Here is a 23453-nt window from a genome sequence, read left to right as displayed (position 1 = left end):
TTGGGAACTGGACGTACTAGTTCTTATTTTTGTTCGTTTGAAGTCCGGTTTTGTTATTCATTTTTATCTCTGTTCATCTGAAAATGAATTTGGTGGTATAAAAAGGATTTTTTTTGGCAGTTAGAGTTATAAATATGCTCTTTATTTTAACTAATTACATTTTGGAGCTGGCCTTACGGGTTCTTATTTCTGTTCCTTTGAGGTCCGGCTTTACTATTCATTTTGATCTCTGTTCATCTGAAAAGGAAGTTGGTAGTCTACAAAGGAGATTTTTTGCAGTTAGAGTTATACATATGCTCTCTTTTTTCTAACTAGTTACATTTTGAAGCTGGTCTTACTGGTTCTCGTTTGTACTCGTTTCAAGACTAGCTTTAATTTCATTTTAATCCCTGTTCATCTGAAAATGAAGTTGGTATTCAAAAAAGAGGTTTTTTTGCAGTTATACTTATAAATATGCTCTTTTTTAACTAGTCACATTTGGGGACTGGTCTTACTGCTTCTTATTTTTGATCGTTTAAAGACTCGTCGCATTATTTATTTTAATCTTTGTTCATCTAAAAGTGAAGTAAGTATTCTAAAAAAAGATCTTTGTCAGCTATAGTTCTAAATATGCTTTTTTTTAACTAGTCGCATTTGGGAACTGATCTTGCTGGTTTTTATTTTTGTTCGTTTGAAGACTCGCTTTATTATTCATTTGAATCTCTGTTTATTTGAAAATGAAGCTGGTATTCTATAATTTTTTTTTTTTATAGTTAGAGTTATAAATATGCTCTTTTTTTAACTTGTCACATTTGAGAGCTGGTCTTACTAGTGCTTTTTTTCAGACTGGTCTTATTATTGATTTTAATCTCTGTTCATCTGAAAATGAAGTTAGTATTCAAAAAAAAGATTTTTTTTATATTAGAGTTATAAATATTCACCTTTTTTTAACTAGTCGCATTTGGGAACTGGACTTACTGGCTCTTATTTTTGTTCGTTTGCTGTCCGGTTTTATTATTCATTTTAATCTTTGTTTATCGGAAATGAAGTTGGTAGTCTAAAAAGGAGATTTTTTGGTAGTTAGAGTTATACATGTTCTCTTTTTTTAGCTAGTTACATTTTGGAGCCGGTCTTACTGGTTTTTATTTCTGCTCGTTTCAAGACTGGCTTTATTATTCATTTTAATCTGCGTTCATTTGAAAATGAATTTGGTATTCTAAAAAAAAGATTTTTTCCGTTAGAGTTATAAATATGCTCATTTTTTAACATTCGGGAACTGGACTTACTGGTTCTCATTTTTGTTCGTTTGAAGTCCGGCTTTATTATTCATTTTAATCTCTGTTCATCGAAAAATGATGTTGGTATGCTAAAATTTGTTGCAGTTAGAGTCATAAATATGCTCTTTTTTAACTAGTCGCATTTGGGAACTAGTTTTTATTTTTGTTCGTTTGAAGACTGGCTTTATTCTTCATTTTAATCTCTGTTCGTCTGAAAATAAAGTTGGTAGTCTGAAAAGCAGATTTTTTGCAGTTATAAAATACAAATATGCTCTTTTTTTTAACTAGTCACATTTGGGAGCTGGTCTAACTGGCTCTTATTTCTGATCGTTTCAAGACTTTCTTTATTGTTCATTTTAATCTCTGTCCATCTGAAAATGAATTTGATAGTCTAAAAAAGATTTTCTTGCAGTTAGAGTTATAAACATGCTCTTTTTTTTAACTTGTCGCATTTGGAGACTGGGTTTACTGGTTCTTATTTGTGTTGGTTTGAAGACTGGCTTTATTATTCATTTTAATCTCTTTTCATCGAAAAAAGAAGTTAGTATTCTAAAAATCTGTGCAGTTAGATTCATAAATATGCTCTTTTTTAACTAGTTGCATTTGGGAGCTGGTTTTTATTTTTGTTCGTTTTAAGACTGGCTTTATTACTCATTTTCATCTCTGTTGATCTGAAAATGAAGCTGGTAGGCTAAAAAGGAGATTTTTTGTTAATTAGAGTTATAAATATGCTCTCTTTTTTTTAACTAGTTACATTTTGGAGCTGGTCTTACTGGTTCTTGTTTCTGATCGTTTCAAGACTGGGTTTATTATTCATTTTAATCCCTGTTGATCTGAAATTGAAGCTGGTAGTCTAAAAAGGAGATTTTGTTTTAAATAGAGTTATAAATATGCTCTTTTTTTACTGGTCCCATTTGAGAACTGATTATGCTGGTTCTTATTTCCTTTCGTTTGAAGACTGGTTTTATTGTTCATTTTAATCTGTTCATCTGAAAATGAAGTTGATATTCAAAAAAAATTTTTGGAGTTAGATTTTTTTAACTAGTCGTATTTGGGGGCTGGTCTTACCGGTTTTTATGTTTGTTCGTTTCAAGACTGGCTTTATTACTTACTTTAATCTTTGTTCATCTGAAAGTGAAGTCGGTATTCTACAAAGGAGATTTTCTTGCAGTTAGAGTTATAAATATGCTTTTTTTTTAACTAGTCATATTTGGGAGCTGGTCTTATTTCTGCTCGTTTCAAAACTGGCTTTATGATTCATTTTAATCTCTGTTCACCTGAAAATGAATTTGTTAGTCTAAGAAAGATTTTTTGCACTTAGAGTTATAAATTCACTCTTGTTTTTAACTAGTCGCATTTGGGAGCTAGTTTTACTGGTTCTGATTTCTGTTCGTTTGAAATCTGGCTTTATTATTCAATTGAATCTCTGTCATTTGAAAATGAAGTCAGTATACTAAAAAGATGATTTTCTTGCAGGTAGAGATATAAATGTGCTCTTCTTTTAACTAGTCACATTTGGGAGCTGGTCCTACTGGTTCTTATTTCTGTTCGTTTGAAGACTGGCTTTATTATTCATTTTAATCTTTTTCATCAGAAAATGTAGTTGGTAGTCTAAACAAAAAAAATTTTGCATTTAAAGTTATAAATATGCTGTTTTTTTTAAATAATCATATTTTGGAGCTGGTCTTACTGGTTTTTATTTTTGTTTGTTTGAAGTCCGGCTTTATTTTTCATTTTAATCTCTGTTCATTTAAAAACTAAGTTGGTAGTCTAAAATGGAGATTTTTTTGCAGTAAGTGTTATAAATATGCTCGTTTTTTTAACTAGTTACATTTTGGAGCTGGTTTTACTGGTTCTTATTTCTGTTCATTTGAAGACTGGCTTTGTTGTTCCTAAATGTTTTCACTTTTATAACTTTAATAAATCAAACAATATTAACATTTTGATTACTATATATCAGTATATGTATATTAAACTGACAATGCACATTCATCAATATTTTTGTTCTGGCCTTGGGAAGGCATAGGGGTTTTGCGCCCAACTTATGTTAGTTTCTGCTCGTTTTTAGTTCGACTCGGTTATTTATTGTAATTTCTGTTCGTTTTGCGTTTCATTTATTTATCAATGCTGATTTGTGGTAGTTTCACGCTTGGTAATAGCTTGGCCTGCTATCTGTATTCCGGAGAAAGATTTTCAGCAATTTTTAACAGCATACACCCTTGTAAAAATCTGGACACAAATAATACTGTTTAATTTAGTTTCATAACTCCTCTAGCTGACCTGTAATAGAAAACTTGACACCAATCGCAAAAAAATCTATTTACTTTCTTTGATAGCTTGGATACTCTTACGCTATTTGGATTTGGTTAAATTTTTAGAGCAGAAGTAGCCCCAAGCGTTTGAACATAATACCCTCAGCCGTTCTTGGGATACTGCTGTGATGCTTTATTGGGAATTAGCATTATCACAGTGCATTTTGATTTAATCTTAAGTCAACATTTAGTTTTTAAACATATACAAATTGGATTTAAGGAGGACTAAAATCTATTCTATAAATCATATTCAACAACTTTCTATATAAACCTTATATGCCCCCAGGGCAAAACTTACAACCCTTGCACTGAGGGCTCTGAGGGGCTTATCATCCTGAAAGACTTAATTTCCAGAACTTTCAACTGCGTTGAAAAAAAGGGATGTCTCAAAAGTTTGATTGGATGTCTTTGGGAAAATGGTGGGCGTGAGTGGGGCGTTAGTCGCTATCCAATCGCTTTGAACTATTAAAAAAGGCACAAGCCCTTTCAATTTCCAATTGAGTGAGCCCTTTTGAAGTTTCTACGACAACTCTTTCAAGAAAAACTTTATATGCCCCGAGGGCATAACTTGCATCCCCTGCCCTGAGGGCTATGGGGGGAGGGGCTGTCATCCTTAAAGACGTATTTTCCAAAACTTTTAACTATGTTGAATAAAATGGCTATTTAAAATTTTTATTGGATGTGTTTTGGGAAAAGGTGGACGAGAGAGGGGGTTAGTTGCCCTAAAATCACTTTTGACTATTAAAAAGGGTACTAATCCTTCGAATTTCAAATCGAATGAGCCTTTTTTTAGTTTCTACGACAAAGATTTTAATAAAAACCTTATACGCCCCCAGGGCGTAACTTATAGTCCTTGCCCTGAGGGCTGTGGGTGAGTGTCCTCCTTAAAAATATGTTTTCTATATGGGAATCAACTACCCTGAACAAAATGGCTATGTCAAAATTTTTATTGGATGTGTTTGGGGGAATGTTGGTTGTGGGGGGGGGGCTAGTTCCCCTCCAATCACTCTTGACTATTAAAAAGAGCACTAGCCCTTTGAATTTCCAGTCGAATGAGCTTTTACTGAAGTTTCTACGACAACGCCTTCTTTAACAACCTTATATACCCCCAGGGCATAGCTTAAAACCCTTGCCCTGAGGGATGTGGGGGAGTGTCCTCCTCAAAAACATATTTTCTATCTGGAAATTATTTTTGCTGAACAAAACGGATATCTAGAAATTTTGATTGGATGTGTTTGGGGGAATAAAGGGCGTAATGGACGGGGGGGCTATTTGCACTCAAATCACTTTCAACTATTAAAAAGGGTACTAGCCCTTTGAATTTCCAATCGAATGAACCAGTTTTGAATTTTCTACGACAACTCCTTCAATCGAAACCTTATATGCCCTCAGGGTATAACTTAAAACCCTTGCCCTGAGGGTTGTGGGGGAATGTCCTTCTCGAAAACATATTTTCTATCTTGAAATCAAGTACGCTGAACAAAATGGCAATCTCAAAATTTTGATTAGATGTATTTGGGGGAATGATGGACGTGGGGGGGGGGGGCTAGTTGCCGTCCAATCACTTTCGACTATTAGAAAAGGGTACTAGCCCTTTGAATTTCCAAACGAATGACCCTTTCTTGAAGTTTCTACGACAACACCTTCTATAAAAACCTTATATACCCGCAGAGCATAACTTAAAACCCTTGCCCCGAGTGGTTGTAGGGAAGTGTCTTCCTCAAAAACATATTTTCTATCTGGGAATCAACTACGCTGGACAAAATGGTTATCTCAAAATTTTAATTGGATGTGTTTGTGGGAATGATGGGCACGGGGGGGAGCTAGTTGCCCTCAAATCACTTTCGACTATTAAAACGGGCACTAGCCCTTTGAATTTCCAATCAAATGAGCCTTTTTTGAAGTTTCTACGACAACGCCTTCTATAAAAACCTTATATGCCCCCAGGGCATAACTTAAAACCCTTGCCCCGAGGGTTGTGGGGGAGTATCCTTCTCAAAAATATTTTCTATCTGGAAATCAACTACGTTGAACAAAATGGCTATATCAAAATTTGGATTGGATGTGTTTGGGGGAATGATGGGTGGGGGGGGTGGGGGGCTAGTTGCCCTCCAATCACTCGACTATTAAAAAGTGTACTAGCGCTTTGAATTTCCAATCGAGTGAGCCTTTTTTGAAGTTTCTACGACAACACATTCTATAAAAACCTTATATACCCCCAGGGCATAACTTAAAACCCTTGCCCCGAGGGTTGTAGGGGAGTGTCCTCCACGAAAAGATATTTTCTATCTGGGAATCAACTACGCTCAACAAAATAGCAATCTAAAAATTTTTATTGGATGTATTTGGGGGAATGATGGGCGTGGGGGGGGGGGGCTAGTTGCCCTCCAATTACTTTCGACTATTAAAAATGGCACTAGCCCTTTGAATTTCCAATCGAATCATTCATACCCTTTGAAATTCCAATCACTCATATCAACAAGCTTTTCAAATTCAAATATATTGGCCAATCCGCTTGGGATCACCCCCACGTCGTTTCCCGCATCTTTAAATTCTCTAACATGAAATTTCGGTTCTATTGCCATGCATCAACTATAAAAAAAAATTGTTGATTTTACTTAGTCGGTGCTGATTTCCGGCTTTGCGCAGGACTTCCACTCTCGTCAACTTTCCGGTCCCCCTCCTAAAAACCCGCTAAAACACGAATGGTAGTTACTGTATAAAATAGGAACTCGTATCACAGATTTCTTTCTTCTCTTTTTTTGCTGAGCAGTCTTTTTTCATAGCGTGAAAAAGGAACGGAAGAAGATGAAATTGAAAAATCAGAACTACTAAGCCTAAGGATTAGTATTTTTTTCTTTTGAGAAAACAGAAAAAAGGGACAGCAATATTTGTCTACATTGAGTTTTACATCCCGTTTTTTTTTATAAAATGGACTATCTGGATTATTACAGTGCATTTAGGTGCTTGAAACTTTTCTTTTCTCCGAAAATGCTGAAGAGAATGCCACGAACATAGATCATAGCTATTGATGACCGTATGATAAACACAACTAATACTGGTTCAGACACTAACTCTTTCAAATAATTTATTTGGCAAAAACTAGTGAAAAATCAATAAGACAGCTATGCCATCTAATCTTTTCATCACAACCTGAATAGAATAAGTTTCACGAGAACTCTCGCCACTCCCATTAAATTTTTTTTAAGATGTCTCCAGGGACTAGGACATAGGAACAGTCAACTAACATTTTAAGTATCAATATGAAAGCATCTTTATAAAAAAAACACGAGCATTTAGAGTATCAGCGTGAAAGCACATTCACAATCAAAAATTAGTGGGAATGAAATAACTAAAATGAGGATTGTCCATTGCCAAGAGTTCAAGGAAAAAATATGAAAAATATGAACGGAAATGTTAGAGCTCATTTTTGCGTCACTGGCCCAATCGTTGAAGAGGTCACTAGATATTCTTGTGGGACACCAGTGAGCTTAGTGGATGTTTTTGCATTGCTGAGTTGTTGTGTGATGTCACCAGTGGGGTTTTTAGTCACTGGGCTCAAGAGCTCCAGTCACGAAAATCGATGAAAAGACGCGTAAGGCTATGCAGTCACTGGCCCAATGACAGGTTAACATGGTAACAGCTATTAAAATAGTGGCACAAAAATACACTCTTAGCTTTTCTTGCTCTTTTGTTCTTTGAATTGTAGTAAACCCTCAACTAATAAAACATAAAAATTAAATTCAAGAACTTCAAAAAATGCTTATTCGATCAGGGTTGCCACTGGTGACACTTTATTGTCATTTTTGACACTTTTTTTTAAAAATGGCATTTTTCGGGACACCTGCCACTGTTAGGACACTTTTTGGCAAAAGTGGTACTTTTTTGCTAAGTACCACTATTTTACAAAAAAAGAATTTTTTCAGACAAAAAACCGGAAGGAAAACTGTTAATGTAGATATTCATCGATATCCTTTTTCTGTCAGTTAAGATTCTTATCTTAACTCCGCGCGCGGCAATTATTCCATGCAAGAATCTTTCTGCGTGGTGAAAAACGTAAACGTGTTTGTCTCTATCTTTCTTTGATTATATCAAAGAAAGATATATTTGATTGTATTTTACACAGATGAAATAACATAACCTTTTAAAGCAACAATTTATTTGTTTTATTAGGAATGTTTAGATCTGATAAAAAATTTTTATGGGACTAAGCCTTTGAAGGAAAGAATGAGGAGAAACTCATAAGAAAGGACCTAAAGAAAATTCGAATTTGTTTACAGGAGATTAACAGTGGAACTCTGAAAAGGCTGAGGTTAAGCAGGAGCGTGAGCAGTGATTTTAATAGTAGTTAAAAGCCTAAAACCATTTGGCTTCACATTTACTTTTTCAAACTTCTAATGAAGTATTTGTTGAACACTAATTTTTGAAAAATAATTCTTTTGATGTCTGATTAATGATAAGGTGTTTTGTATAAAAAATAAAAAAATAAATTTCGACTCGATAATTTTCTTAAGTCAGTTGGTTAGAACATTTATTTTAGATTTTCAGTTTATCTACATTAAGAATTATTCTTCAAAAATTAGTGTTCAACCAATATTTTATTAGAAATTGGAAAAAATAAGTGTCAAAAATGTGAATACATTGTAAATCTGAAATAAGTATTCTATATAACGGGAAAAATAAATCATTTAGTCAATCTTTAATTTTTTATATTTACCGCGAAGTCGTCCGGACTAGTAGGTCATGGCCAGAGGTAAATTGAAATTAACTTTGTGGAAGTGATGACCTAAGCCTGCCTAAGGTCTCAGACAGGGACCGAGTCTTAGAATTGACACATAACCGCCAAGTCACCTGGACTAATTAACTTGGTGGAAGTGATGAAAAATTTGATGGGCATAGCTAATTAGAGTGAAGTCAAGACAAATAATTTCAGCGAGAGGCAAAGCTGAAATAAGGTGAAAATAAGAATTGAGAGTTTTGTTAAAAAATTATAGATTGACTGGATAGTATTATTTTTCTAGTTAATTATAAGATTTATTTCAGGTTTATAATTTATTTACATTTGTTTCGCATTTATTTGTTTAAACGTCTAAGATTATTTGTTGAAAACTAATTTTTGAAAAATGTTTTTTTCTGTGTCTGATTGAATATAAGGTGTCTCGTAACAATCACCATTCTTGAACATGCTCTCGTCCTGTCTTGACTAGAATTAATGTATTTCAAAATTATGCTCAGTTTTGTGAAAATTTATTGAAGGTATAAAACATTTACCAATTTTTATTAAACTTTGTGGGAAATTGGCTCTAGTGTCTTAGTTATGTCTTTTGGAGATGACATCTCCTCCAATGTTTTGTGGGGAGAAGGAAATCCCTAAATTTTATCCATCAGGACATTCCCATTACGGATTGTGGAATTTAAAGAAAATTGTATACTTCTTAGCCTATTGTTTGAAATACGGTCAGTCAGCCGGGTACCCAGTACAATCCTTAAGCAATTTCTCTGGAAAACATCTAGCAAATCTTCATCCGCTTTTCAGAGCGTCCATGCTTCAGAGCCATATTTGACCACTGTCATCACTGTATCTTCTAAGATTCTAATCTTGGTTTGCAGACTTATCTTCCTATTCTTCCAGACTTTTTTTAACTGTGAAAAAACACCCTGAGCCTTGGCTATTCTATTTTTAACATCTTCACTGCTCCCACCATCTTTACTAATAATACTACCAAGGCAAGTGAAGCTACCCATCTGATCAATCTTTTCATTTACTAATGTAACCTTTTCATTTTCACTTACTCCTACCTTTAGTTACTCAGTCCTCTTGACATTAATTTTTCAATTTATTTTATCCCCCTAAACTTACAAAATCACTTAAAAGTCCACTTATTTTGCTCACACTTTCATCTAGAATGTTTAAATCATCAGCATAATCCAAGTTCAGGAGATATTTTCCTCCCCATTTGATTCCATGGTCTCACATTGCCTGTCCTGTGCTCCTTAAAACAAAGTCCATCAAAATAATCCATATAAAGGGGGATAGAACAAAACCCTGCTTAACTCCTGATTTAATACAAAACCAGCTGCTAACCTCATTTCCTACCTTAACCGCAGCAGTGTTATTCTCGTACATAGCACTAATCACTTTAATGTATTTGTCTGGTATAACATACAAGGATAAAACCTTTACTAAAGCTCCTCTATAAACAGAATCGAACGCTTGCTCATAATCTATAAAACTGAGGACCAAAGGTGTTTGAAAACTTAGGCACGTCTCAATTATTAACCTAAGAGTGAAAATTTGGTCAACACATCCTCTACCTTTTCTAAAACCGCACTGCTCTTCTCTTAAAATTTTGTCTACGGCATCTCTCAGTCTTAAAAGTATCATATTACTAAGCAATTTGCTACCTACAGAGACCAGACTAGTGCCTCGATAACTACCACTCTCACTTTTATCACCTTTCTTATAAAGTGGCTTAATTAAGGTTTTCCTAAAATCGTTAGGTACTTCCCCTTTTTCAAAAATCATATTCATAATCTTCAATAACTTATTTCTAACCTCAGAGCCCCCATATTTAAGAAACTCATTTACTACCCTATCAGCACCTGGAGCCTTATTATTCTTTAATCCTTTTAGTACTGTTGCTAATTCCTCCTCACAAAACAAATCTTCCTTCACATCCAAGGTATCACAAACTTTTTCATTTTCCTCTATATTTTTTCCTGCAACTCTATCTCGGTTAAGCAAGTTCTCAAAATGTTCGGCCCATCTCGCTTTAGCTTTTTCCTTATCGATAATTTCCTATCGATAATTCCCCATTCCTATCTTTAACTGGGACAAGTCCGGATTGACTACTACCTCTCAATTTATTAACGTGCCAGTACAATATTTTACTATTATGCCGTTTAGCTGCATCTTATAAATCCTCGGCAATTTTATCCATGGCCTCCACTTCACACCTCCTTAGTTCATATTTCAATGCTTTCTCCACTTTCTTTACATTTCTTTTGTTTTTATACGATCTATCACTCCGATAATTCTTGTACAAGTCCTTTCTCCTTTCTATTAAACATAAAGCTTTATCACTAATATTCTTAGCTACAGTTCTAGCTTTCTTCCCTAATACACCTTCAGCAACTTCACAAATTATTTTTCTAAAATTATTCCAACCATCTTCCACATTAGCAAATTTTAAACTCTTAAGTTTAGTATTCAACTGTTCCTGGAAAAATTTCTCTCAAATTCTCATCCTGGAGTCTACTAACATAATAAATTCCCGGGAGGTAATTACCCTTCCGATATTTCAGCTTTAAATTAACCCTTGACACTACTAGATGGTGATCTTTACTTTTAACATCAATAACAGCACTCCTATATACCCTAGTATCTTGCATTGATCCTGCCAGTCTTCGGTTTACTATAACATAATCAATAAGGTTTGCTGTCTTACCATCACGTGAATACCATGTTAGCTTATGAGCCATTTTATGACCAAACACCGTATTGGTTATAACTAGATTGTTATACCTACAAAATTGCAAAAGCCTGTATCCATTACTGTTTTCTTTTCCTACACCAAATTTACCTAAGCTGGGATACCATCTATCCTTATTTCTACCAACCTGGGCGTTAAAATCTCCCAGTAATAACATAAAAATTCTACCTGGGACCTTGTCTATTTGCTCCTGTAACTGTAAGTAAAATTCATCTGAGTCACAAGTATCTCCATCAGTCGGTTCTACAGGGGCGTATACTACTATAGCTGATACCCTGAACTTTCTAGTCAAAAAATGAGCAATTAGTATTCTATTATTAATACCTTCCCAGCCTAAACAAGACTTAGCAGCTTACTTAGTCATCATGAGCCCCACTCTCTGTCTATGTACCCCATCCTTCCTGCCTGAGTAAACAAATTCTATATCACCTAATTTCATGCTTCCTACCCCTGGGATATGAGTTTCTGATACTCCTAATAAATCCAGTTCGAAGTGTCTGAATTCGTCAGTCAAAATGTCGATATGATAGTAATTTTCTAACGTCGTAACACTCCAAGTTCCAATTTTCATGCTCTCTGAATCATTGAAATTATTTTCGCCTCAGTAAAAGCAATGATCCTAGATACCAATGCAGGACAGGGATCACATATCTTCTCAAGTCTACACTAAAGTACTTAAGTCGGCTTAGAACCAGACAGCAAGAAGACCCTGGTACCTCCATGAATGGAGGCTTTGTTGCAATCCTGGGCCCATCTTGGTCACAACATGGTTTTCAGCATTTGGCGATGCTGTTCTATCAACAAGAGTCGAAATCCTGCACAGACAATCTCAAGCCCATTACCTCCGACTCATTATATATTCATGCCTAAGAATATTATACTACTACGGGGAGGCCACCCGTAATAGATAAATTAGCTAGGAAAAGGTTTTTCAGCCCAAAGACGCCCATCAAAACATACCATTCCCAGAAGAATTGTCCATTATTCAGACTCCCGTGCGCTTTCTAGGTCTATAATGAAAGACAGGTTGAGGTGGTTAGGGCATGTTGTGAGGATGAAGGATGACAGATTGCCGAAGATTGTTCTTTTCGGCCAACCATCTGGGGCTAAACGGAAGGCAGTTCGTCCCGGTCTGGGGTGGGAGGACGTCATAAAGAAAGATTTAAAGGAAATGGGAACTTCGTGGGCGGGTGTAAAAAGGGAGGCTTTGAATAGATTGGGGTGGAGGAGGAGCGCGCGTAGCTGTGTTGGCCTCAGGCGGCTTGGTGCTACGATGAGTTGTTAGTAGTAGTAGTAGTGTATACTTCTTTTAGAGTAAATTCTTAGAACAAAAGAGCTAATGGAATAGTTTTGCTTTATGGGAACCAGAAAATATTCTAACCATTTTTGGAGAAGCAAAGGGAGGAGCCACTAAATACTCGTTATCAGGTCAGTTACCATGTTCGAATATTGGCAAAACATAGTTGGAAGTATGACTAAGTGCTCCAGTTCCTTTTTTCGGACATACTACTCATTTTTCCTATATGAGGATGGGATGGTGTCTTAGTGTTTGCCATTTGAAGTTACCATTCATAGGCAGAGCAATAGCACTGCTCAAGTAAAGAGGAATATGGGCACAATTTATTATTCATTTATTTCTTTTTTTTTAACTAAGGCACTTCGTATAGAACGAATTGTCGTAGAAGCTTCAGAAGGACTTATTTGATTGGAAATTAAAAGTTATAGTGCCCTTTTTAATAGTCAAAAGTGAGTGAAGGGCATCTAGTCCCTCTGGCACGCCCATTAGTTTCTCAAAACCTCCCAATCAAAATTTTGAGATAGCCATTTTGTTCAACATAATTGAAAGGCTTAGAAACTATATCTATGGTGATTTCAGCCTCGCACAGACCTCAGGGTAAGGGCTGTAAGTTATTAAACTCGCCCATTGTTTATATATAGTATTTGAGATTGGGGAAAAGACCACGTTTGACATTTAGTGTTCAAAAAAACCAAGGACGTCCAGGTGAAGCTTTCAGAGAGTGTTACAGGGTTTTTTGAACTAAATCAAAACACGTAAGGTGCACACATGTTGTCACAAACATACCAATTACATACATATTGTCAACAGGGCGCATGAATAATATCTTCGAAACGGCTTATCATATCAAGCCTGGACTTCTAGGGTATGATGAGCGGGATGTTCAACCGACCAAAAGCCAATATTTACATACTAATACTGCTACTAATGCTACTCCTACTACTTTTACAACTACTGCTAATACAACACTACTACTAAAACTACCTCTACTATTACTAATATGTAAATACTAAGGCTAGGGGCATAAAGGTGAATATTTAAGAGAATATTGAGGAGAAAGTTGAACTAAATCAGAACGACTGTTGGCATGCAGGTTATCAAAAGGGTATTTTTCAGGTAGGTTTTGCTTTAAGGTAGGTTGGAACTTTCTGCTTTAGGGAAAAATAAATTGACCATAAGGCGAATATGTACATTAATACAGATGCTACTACCACTCGCACTGGTACTGTGACTACTACTTGCATAGAAAATAATAATAAGGATAAGAGTATTAATATGCAAATTTTTGGAAATGTTGAGAGGGAAATCGATCTGAAATAGTCTAAAGCTATGGGCAGCCTGCATGGGTACACAGACTATCAAATGGGCATATCGTAAATATTGTAGCAACGGCTGATAGTGTTAGGTTGAAACTTCAAGGGCTTGATGAGGAGGATATTCAACTAACCGAAAGACAACATGCTGCCACTATTAGTGCAGCTAATGCTGTTAGTAACCTACTAGTAATGCTCCTACTACTACTATTGTTGCTACTGCTACAACTAAGGCAAAGAGACTGAAGATGAAAGTTTCAGAAAGTATGTAGGGTTGAAGTTGAATTGAATCAAAACAGACTGTGTGTATGCAGATTGTCAAAAGGACACATCAGCAATGGCCCAAGAACTGTTTATGGAAAAAAGATTAATCTTTCAGCGTTTGTTGACGGAGATGTTGAGAAAATGAAAGGTGTTATGTGCATACTGCTACTAATGCTACTACTACTTCTACAGTTTTGGCTACACCTGAAGCTAAAATTATGAAGATGAAGCTTTCAGGGAATTTTTAGGGGGATGTTGGACTAAATCAAAACACACTATGAGCAAGCAGATTGTCAAAAGGATGTCCTAGCAATATCTGGAGAACGGCTAATTTTAATCAAGTGAAACTTGTTAGGGCATTTTGAGGTGGCTTTTGAACTAATAAAAACATACTATGTGCATACTGCTACTACTACTACTACGGTTACTGCAACTCGTGAGGCTATTGTTATTAAGGAGAAACTTACGGAGATTGTTTAGGAGGAGTTTTAATTGAACCAAAACAAAAAAGTGCAAGTATGTTATCTTAGGAATGGCTGAGATTATTAAGAGAATATTGGAGAGGAGGGTGAACTCTGCTAAATGGAAACAGGTTATGTGGATATAGGATATTAAAACGGCATAACAGCCATATTTAAGGAACAGCTTAGAGCTTAAAGTTGAAGCTTTTCGTGCATATTGAGGGGGATGTTGAACCAGCCAAAAGGTACTACGGTATACTACTTCAACTACTACTACTAATAGTACTGAGGCTAAGGGTATTAAGGAAATACTTTCAGGAAATTTCGAGGGGTACGTTGAATTGAATAGAAACATTCTGTGTTTATGCACACTGTCAAAAGACCAGATCACTAGTATCTCCAGAACGGCTTACAGTATTAGGTTGAAACTTTTAGGCCATAGTGAGGAGTGTCTTGTAGGATTAAAAATGCCCTATTTGCATGCTAAAACTACTAGTAGTTGTAGTACTACTACTGCTGTTAGTACTACTATTACTAAGGCTAATTGAAATGATCTAGAATTTTTAGGATTTGTTTGGCTAAATCAAAACACATTTTGTACATAGAGGTTATCAACAAGACACATCAGCAATATCTTTGAAACAACTTAAAGTATTAAGTTGAAATCGTCAGGGTATGAGGAGGGGAGGTGGGACTGGACCTAAAAGGGTACATTGTGAATACTATACTGCCTGCCACAAATACTATTACTGCTATCACTAATACTTATCCTATTGATCCTAAATCCTAATACTAATACTACTTTCCAATATTTCTTCTACTGCACCTGCTACTATTACTAATGTTAAGGGCATTAGTGAAGCTTTCAGAGAACTGTGAAAGCGGTGTTAACCTGAAACAAAACACAGTATACATAGGCTATCAAAGGGATGTATTATCAATATTTCAGCAACGGCTTAGGTATTAAGCTGAAACTCTCAGGGATACTAATAACACTACCACTTTTGCTGCTAAATCTACTGCTACAACTACTGCTGCTACTATTGCTGCTACTATGAAACTAAATCAAAATAGCTTTAGTAAATTCAGTTTGTCAAGATATCCAGGCGGGGATAGGGTATAAAACTGGGTATAAATTAGAAGCTTCCACGGTAAGTTTACGTTGCTTTAAAACTCAATCAAAAGGCATGTTGTGCATGCTGGTTGTCAATGAGACATATCAGCAATATCTCAAGAACTACCGAGGGCGTTAAGTTGAAACTTTCAGGGCTGCTACTATTACTAGTTCTGCTCTAACAATTGGATTAAATAAAAAAAGTGTAATTGCATCGGGGCTATCAAAATTGCATGGATACAATGTTTTAAGAAGGGTACTGAGCTTTTTTCTTGAGGAAAGCTTGAGGAGTTGTAAAAGCAAATTAAAGGATACTAAATGTGCCCAGATTTTCAAAAAAGAGTATATTATTGGAAATTGTTGAAAAATTTTGTCCGGCATATAAATAGTAAGGCAAAATATATATTCTTATTGAAAAAAAGAAATGATTTAAGATAATATTTTCTTTGCCAAAGAAAAAGACTATGTCAATCAAAACCAAACAAAAATTAATTGAATTTTTTTTACACAATTGAGTTTTTTAAAGAAATTTAAAGAGCTACATTAAACCAAAAATGAGCCGAAATAACGTCAAATAATTTTTGAAGAGTCAAACTACCACACACTACCGTCAATGAATAGATAAGGCCTGTTTAATGTTTAGATATGTTAAATGTAACAGTTTAATATAAGATATGTTGAATGTAAGATATGTCAACATTTAGCATGTAAAAGGGTATGGCCTGGTGTTTTCAAAGCAGTATTCCGCGGTTACCACTTTTTAATGAACCTTTGTATCTTTTCTCCTCAATCTTTTCTTGCTAACTGATGTTCGTTGTTTGTTCTTAACTTTTGGTACTATGAACATAACTATCAAATTTTTTTTTTATGAGGAGTGCTCACTTCTTAGGCTGTTTATAGTGTCTGGGGGCCTGGCCTGAAAATCTTGAGAGCCTTTGAGATGAAAGAAAAAAGAAAGCATAGATTATTCTTTGATTCTCCAAAAAATCGAAAATGGAGGCAACTAGTTGCTTCTCAAAAGCCACAAATCAAAACAAGGTTGATAAACTACATCTACTTGTAATCTTAAATTCTCTGCTAAATCATTAGTAAAAGCAAAAGTTATCTTATCGCCTGAAAGATACTTTTGACAAATAAAAGACTTACTTCAGATCACAATGTGCTGCTGTAAGCACATACCTAGAATGAATTAAACTTCCTCCACAGTGTATATCAAAGCCAACATAATGAAATAAAACCATCCATGGGTACTTGTGCGGGGACGCTTCTTCACCTCCGATTATTCTGATTTTGTAATCATCATTCTCATCAACTGGGCTTTTTCCACAATCTGAAAAACCAAGTTACATATTTTGCCACATGTCACATGTCATTAGTCACAATTTTGGTAATCAAGTAAAGAAAAAAATTTACTTTAATTCTGACTGTCTCTGTGTTCATCTTACACTTAAGAGCAGGATACATAAACGCCATTTGTGGGGACTTGATAACCACATTTAGCCCAAGAATACTATTTGAGGGGCTTGGAGGGGCTAAAGAAAAAATGTTCTTTAATTTTGACTGTATGTGCGTGTTCATCGTACACTCAAAGCAGGAAACATAGACGCCATTTGCGGGGACTTCCAGATTTAGCACAAGAATACTTTCCGAGGAGCTTCGAGGGGCTAAAGAAAACCTATTCTTTAATTTTGACAATCTATATGTGTTCATTGTATGCTTAAGAGCAGGATACATAGACGCCATTTGTGTGGAATTGAGAACCAGATTTAGCCCAAGAATACTATTCATAGACAGGTAGACAGAGAAAAGCCAAGACACATAGTCAAAGTAATTGAAAGGCAAATGTTTAAATGACTGGGGCACAGGTAAATGGCAGGAGTATGCATGGTTTCTCTTATTGGACAAATACTTGTTTGTTAGTTTTTGGAAAGGCTTGCCTGCCTAGAGTCTCAGGTATGCTGCCTAAGAGTTCAAAAATTGACATTAGACCGTTAGATTGAACAAGGCACGCCCGCCTATGATCTTGAGAACGTTGACCAAGAATTTAGAATTGACATAGGACCAAGCCAGTTTTTGCCAGCTGCGATTTGGTGGATGATCTTGGGAATCTTTTAAGACGTGCACTGGTCCAGCAAGTTACGTTGATTAAATTGCACCGCCTATTTCTGAAACTGGCTTTCATGCACTTGGAAAAGAAGGAGAAGATCTTTGTAACAGCTTAGTTCAGCTTCCTGACAAGGTCACCAAATGTTTTGACGATTTTGAGTTTTATATAGGACTAGAATCGATAATACTGACAGTGAGATATGGCAACATCGTTATGACAGCAAAAAAGTCATGGACATAAAAAAAAATGGACGACGTTGCACCTTGTTCTAGGGGCTTGCATTGAAACACTGCGAGTTGCTGGAATCATGATCCAGCCAATTGTTCCACGGCTATCAAGCAAGCTACTCGATCGGTTGAATATAGCTGCTTGTAAAAGAACATGGAATCGTGCTGTTTTTAGTGAACAAGTAGAAAAGCGACCACTTGGTGCGGATCAGTCAATACTATATTGGGGAATTAGCCTATTTAAGAAAACTTAAGCTCGGCCAAACACCTCTGCCTCAGTTAAGCCAAATATTGCTGCCAATGGACGAAAAAACGGAAGAAAAGGCAGATGAAAATAGAGGAAACAGTGGAAGATAAGATAGCTTTTGAAAAGTCAAAGAGTTGACTTTAAAGTTTTCATCTACAACTCTTTAAAACTCTTTAAAGGGTTGTAGATGAAAAATTAAATTAAATTATTTATGAAATAATATCCTTTATGAAATTTGTGTATTAAATGTTTGAAATTTAATGAATTTATGTTGTGTAGTTATTATAATTTACGGAAGTTTATTGTTATAATTTTTTCAGCCGAATTGCTGAAAAGAATTTAAGACTTCTTATAAGAAAGTATAATTCTATTATTTTTGCTTCTTCGATATTAAAGTTTTAGGAAAACTGATCATTAGAAATAAAAATTGCACCATTGGATTCACCATGGTTAAAAACTCTATACACGATAATTACAGTCCCCTACCTTGAAAAACAAGGTAAATCGCTTTTTTACGTGGAAGTGCTGAAGTACCACCTTTTTTAATTTGATATTCCTTTTTCTTAACCACTAACATGGTGCTAAAAATTAAAACCCTATTTTCAAGAAAAATGTGTTAAACTGATAATTGAACGTCAGTCACCACGCACCACAAAGTGTCCTAATAACGAGATCATCACCTTCTGTTTAAGAAGTTTCCTTTTTCAACCTTTTTCAATCTTTTTAATAAACTCACTCGTTTATTAAACGCTAAAAATTCCTGACAATAAGAAAGCGTAGAGCTCGAAGTTGTGTCACCATTTGATGGTTCTGTTTTTAGCCTATTTCAAGTTTAAATCTACATAAAAGCACATTAATGTGATAAAAACTCTTATAGGTTGTTTAGAGGTTCAATTCAAATTAGACGGCATCTTCCTATGATGACGCGGTTCCCTGCTAGTTCTTTTTGTGTCAATTGGGGGGAGTACAGGACGTATAATGCCCCTAGATATTTTGTACTTCATTTTGAAAACACCTTTTTGGAGTGATTTCCGTGAAAAAGGCCTTCGTTTGGTATTAAAATTGAAAAAAGAAAGCACGCCTCCCCCCTCTAGGTACTGAAAAATACATCTTACCTCACACCTAAACTTTCTAGAGCTGACACCACTAGAACTAGCCTAGGTCTGTTAGTCAGCAAACGATTTATAAGATTTATTTCGGGGGCTGGAATAAGCAGTAAAACAAGATGGGGGATTGTCAAGGCAGTAGCCAAAATTTTTATGGAGGAACTTTTTCTTCTCTTGAAAAAAAAAACTTTAAAAACCCAACAAAATTTGTTTATATGTATTTTTGATACGTTTTTACAAGTTGGACAAACTTTGAGGGAGGTTCAAACTCCCTCCTTTTATATACAGCCCTTTGGATTGTAAAATTTGTACCCTTTTCAGGCTTTTTGGACTTTTCACTCTAGAAGTGTCTCACAAAATACCATTTATGGGTGTCATATATTTAAAGTCAAATTTGTAAAAAAGAAAAAAGAAAAAAAAAGAATATATAAAAATTAACTTTCATATAAGCCTTTAAGCGGCTCTCTATGATGTTCCAGTGCCCCATTTGCAGCGAAGAAAAAAATGAATAAAAGGACATCAATTCTTTCCATGCAGTTCAAGGTAGAAGGCTTTACTTATTCCATACAGGGTTTTATTAACTTTGAAACAATGGATATTTCAATTGTCAACATGAGTATAGTTTACTGAATTTCTTAATTTACTTCCAAATAAAAAGCATTTTACCAGTAAATTCAAATTTCATGGGGACTTAGCCCCGCTCCCCCCTCCATCAATACACACCCTAAAATATGATGAGTATACTCGCTAGAAAACGCAAAGCACGCTTTTTTTCTATTATGTAAAACAAAAAGCCCCTCCTCCATTGCTTTTTTTGCGAGCATAATTCTGTAGTTTTACATATCTCGTTCAAAATGTGGCTTTTCCCAATTGTGTGTTTAAGATATTTCGTCTTTTTCCGGTCTACCTAAAAGCATCTGTGTCTTATCCTGTTAGCAAGAGTGACAATTTCCAAACAACCTTTTACATGTTCATTATCTGGAATTATTATTAATACCACATGTCTAAGGACAGTGCCAATGATTTCCTTAAGAAATAGATTCTTGTTGTGGTCAAATTAGGCGAGAGTAAAGCCTTTGAAATGCGATGCATGAGTGATGTTTGAACAATGTCGTCAATTTAAAATAGGATCTAGCGTTATGGTATACTAAACTCAGAATTGATTTTAGGGGGTAATTTATATCATGGGGAGATGTTTTTGAAATCTCCCTTCCCCCCATACTCAAAATTTTCCAAAATTTTACTTTAGAAGCTTTTTTAATTATTTATAAAGCGCTAATACATAGAGTGCTACAAATATCAGAATCGACTTTATAGGGCACATTATAATATGGGACTATGTGTTGGAAATCCCTCTTCCCTCAAAATTCATATTTTCCAAAATTCTACTTTAGAAGCCTTTTTAATTATTTATAAAGCGCTAAGACATAGAGTGCTACAAATATCAGAATCGACTTTATAGGGCAAATTATGTTATGGCAAGATGTTTTTGAAATCCCCCTTCCCCCCAAACTCAAAATTTTCCAAAATTTTACTTTAGAAGCTTTTTTAATTATTTCTAAAGCAATAAGACATAGAGTGCTACAAATATCAGAATCGACTTTATAGGGCAAATTATATTATGGGGAAATGTTTTTGAAATCCCCTTCCCCCCAAACTCAAAATTTTCCAAAATTTTACTTTAGAAGCCTTTTTAATTATTTCTAAAGCGCTAAGACATGCAGTGCTACAAATATCAGAATCTACTTTATAAGGCAAATTATATTAAGGGGAGATGTTTTTGAAATCTCCCTTCCCATCCAAACTCAAATTTTCCCAAAATTCTACATTAGAAGCCTTTTTAATTATTTCTAAAGCGCTAAGACATAGGGCGCTACAAATATCAGAATCGACTTTAGGGGGTAATTTATATTATGGGAAGATGTTTTTGAAATTTCCCTTCCCCCCAAACTCAAATTTTCCCAAAATTCTACATTAGAAGCCTTTTTATTATTTCTAAAGCGCTAAGACATAGAGTGCTACAAATATCAGGATCGACTTTATAGGGCAAATTATATTATGGGAAGATGTTTTTGAAATCCCCCTTCCCCCCAAACTAAAACTTTTCCAAAATTTTACTTTAAAAGCTTTTCTTTTTAAATATTTCTAAAGTGCTAATAGTTATAGCACTACAAACATCAGAATAAACTTTAGAGGGCAATTTATCTGTAAAAGAGGGATTATTATTTCCTTACTAGATTTTTCTTCTTTTTAAAGAAGGAGGAAGATTCCTACAATTACTCTCCCCCCGAAAAGAGACCAGGATGGGGTGATATCACATCGATGCAAACTGCAAGACCATCCATCATCAGATATGCTAGCTCTATTACAAGTTCTCTGGACCAGCCGGGACCCTCTCATGCCAACGTCAGCTCTATACAGACCACTATGCAACCTGGTAGAAAATTCAAGAGGGAATGGATGCTATCTCATAATGCATCAGCCTCATCTAGCCAAGATCGGGAGGAAACTCCTCTTCATGCTTTGCCAGGGACTTCAGATATACAAGTGCAGTCTGAATTTGTAAATGTATGTATTTTAGCTCTACCTTATACGTGATTATTTACTTAAAAAATGCTAGGAGGAATTAAATTTTGTGGCTGATCTGTAAAAAGGGTACGTGTTGAATATTCGGGTAAACATACGACTAAGAAACGCTTCACTATAAATAAGGCTATTACATCTTTCTGAACTTTCTCTGGGAGGCAGGGTAACTATTTAGTTTAAATAATTATAGGAGGAATGGAATTTTGTGGCTGGTGTGGAAAAATGGTACGTGTTAAATATTCGGGTAAACATATGACTAAGAAACACTTCACTATAAATAAGGCTACTACATCTTTCTGAACTTTCTGTGGGAGGGGGTAAGTATTTACTTTAAATAATTCTAGGAGGAATTGAGTTTTGTGGATGGTGTGGAAAAATGGTATGTGTTAAATATTCAGGTACACATACGAGTAGAAAAATGCTTCACTATAAATAAGGCTATTGTTTTTTTCTGAACTTTCTGTGGGAGGCGGGGGTAAGTATTTAGTTTAAATAATTCTAGGAGGAATTGAGTTTTGTGGGTGGTGTAGAAAAATGGTGCGTGTTGAATGTTCGGGTAAACACACGACTAGAAATGAACATGATTTTTCAACTTTATGAAATAATGCTTATTTCACAGAGAAAATAAACCTTTTTTCTATAGATTAATGAAATAGCAGCGCCATTGGGCCATGAAACATCAGCATTTACTGGACCTGAACCAGTTCTAACACCACCAATGGAGTTTAGAGACGAACCTTCATTAGTTCTAGACAATATGGAGTGGCATAGGGGTTTTCTTAATGATTGTTTTGGGGACATGGCCAGCCTAGACGATTTAACCTGTGACATGGACATGATGGAGGATCCGGAGTGGGCAGATAGATTTAGGCGTGAGCATTTAGCGGATGTTACTAGTGCATCTGAACCGGGTCCTCATAAAGAAATCCCATCACAGGACAATACAGGCTAGCTCGATCAGCTCTCCCCAAACACCTTAGAATATGTACTAACAGGCCTAGGGGACTTCATGCCATCTCCAACCATTGCAATTGAACAGACTGGGGGTGGTGCTATTGGCCATTCTATGTCACCCCCCACCATTCCGCTTAATGATATAGGTAGTACTAGTAGTAGTAGTAATACAGCAACAACAACACAAGTATTCTCTCATCCAGATTTCTTTCTGTCCAAGTCAGCCTTACACCACACAAAGGTCTAATGTGCCAATTCTAGTGATCCCTTTAACTCTTTCGGGTCGGTGTATATAATACCAGACCCCTCGACAATTACAAAGTCATATAATCATAAGAGTCGAGCAGTTCTTTATCAACCGATTGGGACGTGGGGGTGGGGGTCAGTTCAAAAGCATCAATAACACTAAAAAAATTTTTTTTAATGAAAATGCGGGTGAGATGTATTCAAAATACTCGCACACAGAGATGTTGGCAATTCATCCGCATTTATCAAATTACGGGGAGGTTTTTCTAAATTGGGCTAATAGTATTCAAAGAAAGTGGGAAAATTATAACGAGGGGGGTAGTGGGTCGGTGGTTTTATTTATTCAAAGTTTAAATGTTAATATCTGTAGATTCAAAAAGGATTTTATTGTAAGAGAGGGGAGTGGGCCAAGAGGTATTGAATTAAAATATCAGTCAGATTTAGAGGGGTGTAGGGGGATAAAACGAATC

The 23453-nt window shown here is 35.5% G+C and overlaps 1 protein-coding gene across 4 annotated transcripts in view; it reads right to left on the bottom strand.

Annotated features, from left to right (window-relative positions):
• The window catches only part of LOC148940642 (serine protease 42-like), a 71408-nt gene that overhangs the window by 17729 nt on the left and 30226 nt on the right, over nt 1-23453 (bottom strand). For 3 of the 4 annotated variants that reach the window (XM_089104728.1, XM_089104727.1, XM_089104725.1), the window contains exon 2: nt 16657-16840. In XM_089104728.1, coding sequence (XP_088960854.1) covers nt 16657-16751 — 95 coding nt within the window. In that variant the 5' untranslated portion in view covers nt 16752-16840. The remainder of the gene's footprint in view (nt 1-16656; nt 16841-23453) is intronic. The other variant, XM_089104726.1, reaches the window with a different exon arrangement.

This window comes from Artemia sp. Qi Xiang Cuo, chromosome 19, assembly GCF_049724085.1.
Source record: "Artemia sp. Qi Xiang Cuo chromosome 19, ASM4972408v1, whole genome shotgun sequence".
NCBI lineage: Eukaryota > Metazoa > Arthropoda > Branchiopoda > Anostraca > Artemiidae > Artemia > Artemia sp. Qi Xiang Cuo.
This window is presented reverse-complemented; position numbering and strand designations above follow the sequence as displayed.